The sequence below is a fragment of the Anomaloglossus baeobatrachus genome, chromosome 7 (genome assembly GCF_048569485.1).
Source record: "Anomaloglossus baeobatrachus isolate aAnoBae1 chromosome 7, aAnoBae1.hap1, whole genome shotgun sequence".
In the NCBI taxonomy this organism is placed as follows: domain Eukaryota; kingdom Metazoa; phylum Chordata; class Amphibia; order Anura; family Aromobatidae; genus Anomaloglossus; species Anomaloglossus baeobatrachus.
The window spans coordinates 298,521,404-298,530,511 of NC_134359.1; the positions used below are offsets into that span (position 1 = coordinate 298,521,404).

Below are 9,108 nucleotides of genomic sequence, written 5' to 3' on the forward strand. Positions count from 1 at the left end.
GTGGCGCATGTATATATTGGGGGGGGGTGCAGGTTTGGGGTTTTCCCCTCAATCATTTGTCCCTTTGTGTTTAGTGTTTACAGGTCCGGGGGCCGACAAGATGATGACCCCTCATGATGTCGCTGGACACGGCCCCGTTCCTGACTCAGGCGGATGATGTGGAGGAGGTGAACATCGCCGCAGTGCCCCCTCCGCGTGTTCTGGACGAGGACGGAGACCCCGACACACGGGACGTGCACTCACTGACGGGAATCTCCTACCGCCGCTCGGTCACCATTGTGGGGATCCTCTTCTACGTAACCTGCTGAACTACATGGATCGCTTCACTGTGGCTGGTGGGTGGGGGAGGAGGGTGGGGTCATCCCTGGGGGTCCGATGTACAGGGCCGCACCATGTAATGTGAGGGACACCTGACCCTGCCCCACACTGCAGGAAGGTGCCGTAATCTCAGGAGCCTCCTCACCGGAGTCTGGGACTTCTCTAGTGATACTTAAGAATTCCTGGTATTTAACCCCTTAAGAACTCAACAATTTGTTGCCCCAGTGATATAACTTTATTACTAATAATAATATATTATTATTATTGATTTTTTATTATTTATAGATTATTATTTTATATATATATATATATATATATATATATATATATATATATATAATATATAATATATATATATATATACGGTAATATATAATATATATATTTTTATTTTTTTTTTTTTCTTATTTATATATTTTTTCCAGCATTCTCCATGTGGCATCAATAATCTGTAAGGAAACAACAAAGATTAACAGTAAAAATATAAAAAATTAATCTGAAAATAAAAAAAACCTCCCATTTTAAAAAATATATATTTATCTCCACATTCCTAAAAGTTGGATATGTGAAAAATATTAAAACCTGTTTGGACTCTTATGGGAAGCCCCCCCCCTCCCCCCTAAAGGAAAAAAGATCTGACCTGCAGAAGTGCGGTTCTTTACCCCCCGTGACAGAGAGATCTGGGTAGAGGGTCTGTCTGTGACGGTATCTGCCCCCTGGAGGTGATGTCGGGGGGGGGGGGGCGCACAGGGTACCCGGCCTGTGCTGAGCTGATGAGGGATTTCTCCATTTCTGGCAGGAGTGCTCACTGACCTGGAGAATGACTTCTCCATCAAGGACGGGTCCTCGGGGCTGATACAGACCGGTGAGTGGCCGCTTATGACGGGAGCTGATGCTGTAGTAGAGGGAGTGATGCATGATGGGAAGATGGGGTCGGGAGGGGGATGCTGATATGATCCACATGGAGCCTGACCCCCCGCCGCTCCCCCTCCAGTGTTTATCTGCAGTTACATGGTGCTGGCTCCGGTCTTCGGATACCTCGGCGATCGCTGGAATAGGAAGAATATTATTTGCGTGGGAATCTCCTTCTGGTCGATCATCACGCTGTGCAGCTCCTTCATACCCAAAGAGGTAACACCCTTGCGCCGCTCTCCCTGTCGCTGCTCGCCCCCATCCCCCACCCCCAGCCTCTCCAACGCTCGTCCCCCCCCCCCCCACCTCTCTGCCGCCGCTCCCCCACCCCCCCAGCCTCTCTGCCACTGCTTGCGCCCTCACCCTGCTCCGGCCTCTGCTGCTGCTCGCCCCCCCCCCCTGCTCCGGCCTCTGCTGCTGCCTCGCCCCCCCCTGCTCCGGCCTCTGCTGCTGCTCGCCCCCCCCCCTGCTCCGGCCTCTGCTGCTGCTCGCCCCCCCCCTTCTCCGGCCTCTGCTGCTGCTCGCCCCCCCCCCCCTTCTCCGGCCTCTGCTGCTGTTCGCCCCCCCCCTTCTCCGGCCTCTGCTGCTGCTCGCCCCCCCCCTTCTCCGGCCTCTGCTGCTGCTCGCCCCCCCTGCTCCGGCCTCTGCTGCTGCTCGCCCCCCCTGCTCCGGCCTCTGCTGCTGCTCGCCCCCCCTGCTCCGGCCTCTGCTGCTGCTCGCCCCCCCTGCTCCGGCCTCTGCTGCTGCTCGCCCCCCCCTGCTCCGGCCTCTGCTGCTGCTCGCCCCCCCTGCTCCGGCCTCTGCTGCTGCTCGCCCCCCCTGCTCCGGCCTCTGCTGCTGCTCGCCCCCCCCTGCTCCGGCCTCTGCTGCTGCTCGCCCCCCCTGCTCCGGCCTCTGCTGCTGCTCGCCCCCCCTGCTCCGGCCTCTGCTGCTGCTCGCCCCCCCCTGCTCCGGCCTCTGCTGCTGCTCGCCCCCCCTGCTCCGGCCTCTGCTGCTGCTCGCCCCCCCCCTGCTCCGGCCTCTGCTGCTGCTCGCCCCCCCCTGCTCCGGCCTCTGCTGCTGCTCGCCCCCCCCCTGCTCCGGCCTCTGCTGCTGCTCGCCCCCCCCTGCTCCGGCCTCTGCTGCTGCTCGCCCCCCCCCCCTGCTCCGGCCTCTGCTGCTGCTCGCCCCCCCCCCCTGCTCCGGCCTCTGCTGCTGCTCGCCCTCCCCCTGCTCCGGCCTCTGCTGCTGCTCGCCCCCCCCCCTGCTCCGGCCTCTGCTGCTGCTCGTCCCCCCCCCTGCTCCGGCCTCTGCTGCCGCTCGCCCCCCCCCCCCCCCTGCTCCGGCCTCTGCTGCCGCTCGCCCCCCCCCCCCTTGCTCCGGCCTCTGCTGCCGCTCGCCCCCCCCTGCTCCGGCCTCTGCTTGCCGCTCGCCTCCCCCTGCTCCCGGCCTCTCTGCCGCCGCTCGCCTCCCCTGCTCCGGCCTCTCTGCCGCCGCTCGCCTCCCCCTGCTCCGGCCTCTCTGCCGCCGCTCGCCTCCCCCCTGCTCCGGCCTCTCTGCCGCCGCTCGGCCTCCCCCTGCTCCGGCCTCTCTGCCGCCGCTCGCCTCCCCCTGCTCCGGCCTCTCTGCCGCCGCTCGCCTCCCCCCTGCTCCGGCCTCTCTGCCGCCGCTCGCCTCCCCCTGCTCCGGCCCTCTCTGCCGCCGCTCGCCTCCCCCTGCTCCGGCCTCTCTGCCGCCGCTCGCCTCCCCTGCTCCGGCCTCTCTGCCGCCGCTCGCCTCCCCCTGCTCCAGCTTTGGCTGTCCTTCTTAAAGGCTTTATTTTACTTGATCAGAATCTTATGGCTGCAGCTACATTGTGCGTTTCCTTTTTGTGATACCGTTATACTGCAGTACATATGGGGCCTTTAGTGTCCGGCCATATTGGTTGTCACCTTGTGAAGGTAAATTACCGCATCATTTCTTCTCTTGCGGCCATTCTTTCAGTACTTTCCCCTTTTCCTGTTCACACGAGGGCTGGTTGGAGTCGGAGAGGCGAGTTACTCCACCATTGCCCCCCACCCATCATCGCCGACCTGTTTGTGGCAGACCAGCGCACTCGCATGTTGTCCGTCTTCTACTTCGCCATTCCGGTTGGCTGGTGAGTGTCCAGTATTAGATTCCCGCACTCGTACAGCTGAGGTTTTGGTACAGGTACATTGTATAATGTTCTGCCTATTACAGCGGCCTCGGATACATCGCGGGATCCAAGGTGGCGAGCGCTGCCAATAATGACTGGCACTGGGCTTTACGGGTGAGTGAGAGGCCGGTCATGAGGGGTAGGAGGGATGGTCTGATCTCCCGACATCTGCAGCGTCTCGTCCTCTCTGACAGGTCACCCCGGGGCTCGGCCTCATCGCTGTCCTGCTGCTCGTGTGTTCTTTGTGAAGGAGCCGCCCAGAGGAGCCGTGGAGAGGAAAAGCGACAAACCTCTGAGCACCACGCCCTGGATATCAGATGTGAAGGCGCTGCTGAAGAAGTAGGTGTTTCCCGCGCTGTGCAGGTTGTGGCCGGGACACTTCCCTTGGCGCTTACACGTGGGTGTCTCTTCCTCTGCAGCCCGAGCTTCATGCTGACTACTTTTGGCTTCACGACGGTGGCCTTTGTAACCGGCGCTCTCGCCCTGTGGGCTCCGACCTTACTGCTTCGGGCGCGAATAGTCCTGTACAAGACGGATCCACATCAGAATAACTACGACGACAGGTAATGTCCTGCCCGATCGGCAGAGTAGTGTGCTGCCCGATCGGCAGGGTAGTGTGCTGCCCGATCGGCAGGGTAGTGTGCTGCCCGATCGGCAGGGTAAAACCCTCCCATGCACCTCACATCACCGCAACGGCCGGAAATAGTGTCTTCTTCCCTCCTTCATGTGGCCAGCATGACCATACACCCCCCCCCCCCCCCTTGACTGTCTGAAATTCAGATGAATATTTTGCCGCCGTGCAGACTCGCGCTCTCTGCATCATTTCAATGGCAGTTGCTGGCCAATCAGAGGCAAGCAGGTGACGTCTTACTTATCAGCTGCTTGCCTCTGATTGGCCAACGGCTGCCATTGGGATGATGCAGAGACACCTTGAGTCTGCACAGTGTCAATAAGACTTTCACCTGAAATAAAGCAGTGACGGCTCCGACCCCTGCATCGGCTGCGATGGTCAAGGGGGGTATGTGCCTGTGGGCTGCAAAAAGCTGCCTGAGGGGCCGCATGTTTGTGACCTCAGCCCTACACTAATCCTTCAAAACAGACCCGAGCAGTTGACTTTGAGGTTGGGGGCACTTGAAGAGAATAGCCCTTGTTGGCTTAAGTGACTGAGCAGACGTCAGCCCTGGCCCCTTCCCGTTTTCCGGAGGGTCTCCGCGCTTATCTTTCTGTTGCCCTTCTGTGTAGCTTGATCTTCGGTCTGGTCACGGTGTTCACTGGCATCTTGGGAGTTGGAGCCGGTGTGGAGATCAGTAAACGATACCGTAAAGTGAACCCCCGAGCTGACCCGATCGTGTGCGCGTGTGGAATGCTCTGCTCCGCGCCTTTCCTGTACCTGGCGCTGGTTTTCGCGGACTCCAGTCTCGTGGCCACTTATGTAAGTAGCCGGCTGGCGGATTACAGATCATCTCCACTGCTGCCCCCCGCCCGCCCCCAGCTGCTGCTCAGTGGGTTTTGTCTCTTTCTCCGCAGGTTTTCATCTTCATCGGGGAGACCTTGTTGTCCTTAAACTGGGCCATAGTGGCTGACATGGTGCTGGTGAGTGAGCCATCATCCATCGTAGAGAAAAACCACCATCGTAGCCGTAACGATGATTATCCTGTTGTGTCCCCTTCTTCTTGTAGTATGTAGTGATTCCCACAAGACGTTCCACAGCGGAGGCCTTGCAGATAATGGTGTCCCACCTACTAGGCGATGCTGGGAGCCCCTACCTCATTGGGGTGGTGAGTTCTAGAGTTATGGAGGGGGTGACCTCTATTTTATTAGCCACAACTCCTTGGGAGGGAGGTGTGAACGGCGGGGAGGGAGGGAGGAAGGGAGGTGAGAACGGCGGGGACGGGGAGGGAGGAAGGGAGGTGAGAACGGCGGGGACGGGGAGGGAGGAAGGGAGGTGAGAACGGCGGGGACGGGGAGGGAGGAAGGGAGGTGAGAACGGCGGGGACGGGGAGGGAGGAAGGGAGGTGAGAATGGCGGGGACTGGGAGGGAGGTGAGAATGGCGGGGACGGGGGTGCAGCCAGCTCCGGGTACATGTAGAGTATAAGCCACTGCATGTCTTCACATATCACCCTCAGATATCAGACCATATAAGCAGGGGGCAGCTGGAGTCCCCTCTTCTTACGTTCCGCAGCCTGGAGTACGCCCTCATGATGTGCGCGTTCGTGGGCGCCCTGGGAGGGGGTTTCTTCTTGGCGACTGCCCTATTCATCGAGAAGGATCGGAAAAAGGCTGAAATGGTCTCTGAAGGTGCGTTCCTTATATTTGGGGCAGTGGTTACGACCAGCGCTGCGCCTCCATGTTGGCCAGCCTCTCCTAGTTTGTAGACATTATGCAATGTTCAGGATATATGGGTCACATCTGACTTAGAAGCTTATGTGCGATCCTTCTTCATTTCTAGGACTTGTGTCTGAGGCGGAAGGGATTGAAGACAGAATCGTGGTTCCCAAACATGGCGGATCCACCAGGGTCCCCGTGTCCAGCGTCCTTGTATGAACCTCTCGTGGCTGGTACTGACAAGGGACAAGACTATAGACACCTCCCGGCTGTACCCGGCCACCCTGGTTCCAGAGATATAAGGGGTCACAATCGCCCCTGGCTGCTACTGGCGGGATATGGAGCGGATATGATTTATATTCTCTCGTCTGTTGCGTTTTGATGATGCAGATCGCCCCCTGGTGTGCAGGAGGAGGAAGAGCAGGCATTGTCCTTTCCATCCCGCCTAGTAATCCACACCACTGTCTCTGCGGATCCGACGGTCACGCACGCTGCAGAACCTGCTCCAGATTTTATGGTTCTTCCTATTTAATTATGAATTTGCATTCACAGTTTTTATTTTATTTTTTGTTTCAAGAATGTGAAATGTTTAAACTTTTTAATGGGAAATACAGATATTTGTTAAGTACAAAATGCCGGCAGTCATCCCCAGCCCATAATAAGGACGCTTGAGGGGGGGGGGGGGGTGTACTGGGGTTTGGGGGAGAGTCGTGGAGGATGGGGCTGCTGGTGGGCAGTTTACACATTGAGATGTTCAGACTTGAAAGAGAAGAGGCCGATAATTGGCCTTTTGGGTTATTATAAGGTAACAGCTCGTAGTTGACACTTCTGTACAGTTGGTGTGAATTAGCATTACAGCCGAGATGATCCTGGTGGTCCTATCGATGCGGAGAAGACCCTGGTTGACCTATCTAGGCCCCATAAGATCGATCTTCGTATAGAGCGTTCAACCTTCAAGTCGCCATGGTTTGAGATTGAGCTGAAGGCTGTTAAAATTAAATTACAAGGTGATTCTACACAGGTGATCCTCGACAACGCTCGGGTGTTGCCCTCCACTCCTAATAAAGAAAAGTGTGTTACTTTGACACATATCATTACTTTGTATGGAAACAGATCTGGGTAATCAGCTGTATAACCTAGATATTATGTATAAGAAAAACAATGCTCAGTCCAAGACAAAAGGTTACTTGAACTGCTGTGAAAACGCTTCCAGAGTACAAGCCTAGACCTACTACAATACCAACCCATGGGTTCAAGTCTAGAGCTGCTGCAGTATCAGCCCATGGGAGTGCGAATAGAACGGCTGCAGGGGCGCTGACATTGGCAGCCAAGGTTACTGCATCTCTATGGTACATCACTTGGTTTTCTCAAAGCAGGATGATGTTACCTCTGCCGGTGACACCGTGAGTGGGTTACCTCTGCCGGTGACACGAGTGGGTTACCTCTGATTTTGATACTATTAGTGAGTTACCTCTGCCAGTGCCACCGTGAGTGAGTTACCTCTGCCGGTGACACCGTGAGTGAGTTACCTATGACTTTGATACTATTAGTGACAGTGACCCCATTAGTGAGTTACCTATGCCAGTGCCACCGTGAGTGAGTTACCTCTGCCGGTGCCACCGTGAGTGAGTTACCTCTGACTTTGATACTATTAGTGACAGTGACCCCATTAGTGAGTTATCGCTCACAGTGGCACCATTAGTCTGAGTCTGTGATCCTGACATTCCAACTCTGCTAACCATTATTCTGTTCAGCTGCAGATTTTTAGTTCAGTCAGTGACGTCTGTCTTTTTCTGCCACTTTGTCTAACCAGATATAACCCACCAATACACAGCACCCCTGGTGCCAAGGATAATATTTTACACTAATTCCTGTTAGGTGAGATGAACAGTGGATGAGATGGATGCAGAGGACATGGCTTCTGATTTTGGTGGCTCTCAAACATGGTGGGAGCCGCAATCTGAGACAGTGCAAAGCTATAGGTGGGAATCGGGAGCATTAGGGATGACTGGGTGGTGCATCGGACCTGTGGATTAGATCAGGGAGACGAGCAGGTGATAAAGAGCTAAGCTAAAGTCCAGCCAAAAGCTCTTCCAGGTGCGATCTGCTTATTGTGCTGTCGGCTCCTGAGCAGATTATTTCGGAATTCCAAGATTCTGAACCGTCGCGGGAAGGAGCTGCAACAAGTCTAACCCTTGTTATCCGTTATTTCTGCTACGATAAGTCTTCTTGCTGTAAGCAGGGTCTTTCCTCCAACTTGACCCCAGATGTTTTAATGGTGATGTTGTGCCAAAGTCTTTTTCCTTGCTCATGATGCGCATCAATGGAGACTCCCACACGTGGATTAGAAATCGCAGAGGGATATAAATGGAATTTAGCACAATAAGAACTGCATTTCATAGAATAGTAGAGATGGAAGGGACCTCCAGGGTCTTCTGGTCCAACCTCCTGCTCAAAGCAGGAGTTACTAAATCAGATCCCTTTCCCTTAACATCATAGTCATCCTACCCACATACTGGACGTCCACATGGGCACTCCAACAAGTAGATGGCAAAACTTACCTACTGCTTTATATATTGAGGTCACACTAGCATTGCTAAGACTGTGTCGGGCCTTCGCACGTCCATGTTTCCAGTACATGTGCAAAGATTTAGAAGTGTATAAATATTAACTAAATAATTCATTGAAAAAAAAAAACAATGTGGGGTAAAGCAGACGGCTGGGGGCTGGTATTATCAGGCTGGGAAGGTTCATGGTTATTGGACCTTCCCAGCCTAAAAATAAAAGCCAGCAGCTGCCCAAAAGTGGCTTATCCCTGTTACCCTGAGGTGGTGGCAAACAGGGCAATGGTACTTGGGGTTGATGTCAGCTGTGTACAATCCAATAACAGCTGGCATCAAGCCCTGGTGTTAGTAATGGAGAGGTGTCTATCAGACACTCCCATTACTAACCCAGTATGTAAAAAGAAAAAAAATACACTCAAAATACTTTAAAATACCTATTTGTTTTAAAGAAAAAGTTATGCAGTTTGCCGCAGTCCAGGGAATCTGATGTAGGGTCCACGAATGGAAACCTGAAAGACATAAAAAGACAAACACAAGACACTGTCTCTCATTGACCAGTTGCATTGGAAGCAAGGTTCCTAGATACGACATAATCTAGTGGTTCCTATGGAATTCGTCGATTACGTAGATCAAAGGCTATGGAGCCTCAGATTGAGGCCTCAGAACGAGGGTCCGACTGACACTGCGCTCCAAGACTCTGACGAGTGGTGACATTCCTGACGTCACCATTCATCGTGGTCTCGCGGAGCGCAGTGTTAGCCGTAAGCCTCGTTCTGAGGCTCCATAGCCTTTGATCTATGTAATTGTGGAACTCCGTGAGAACCGCTGGACTA

General features: G+C 54.7%; 1 protein-coding gene across 1 annotated transcript; it reads left to right on the plus strand.

Annotated features, from left to right (window-relative positions):
• The first annotated feature begins 89 nt into the window (after positions 1–89).
• Positions 90–6,375, plus strand: LOC142246496 (protein spinster homolog 1-like). The gene is given in 15 exon segments (XM_075319558.1): positions 90–294; positions 297–335; positions 1,118–1,183; positions 1,313–1,449; positions 3,193–3,261; positions 3,264–3,346; positions 3,430–3,499; positions 3,580–3,618; positions 3,621–3,724; positions 3,805–3,948; positions 4,628–4,817; positions 4,913–4,978; positions 5,065–5,163; positions 5,513–5,684; positions 5,836–6,375. Coding segments are annotated over 15 exon segments (1,554 nt in total). The 5' UTR covers positions 90–113; the 3' UTR covers positions 5,931–6,375.
• The last annotated feature ends 2,733 nt before the right edge of the window (positions 6,376–9,108 follow it).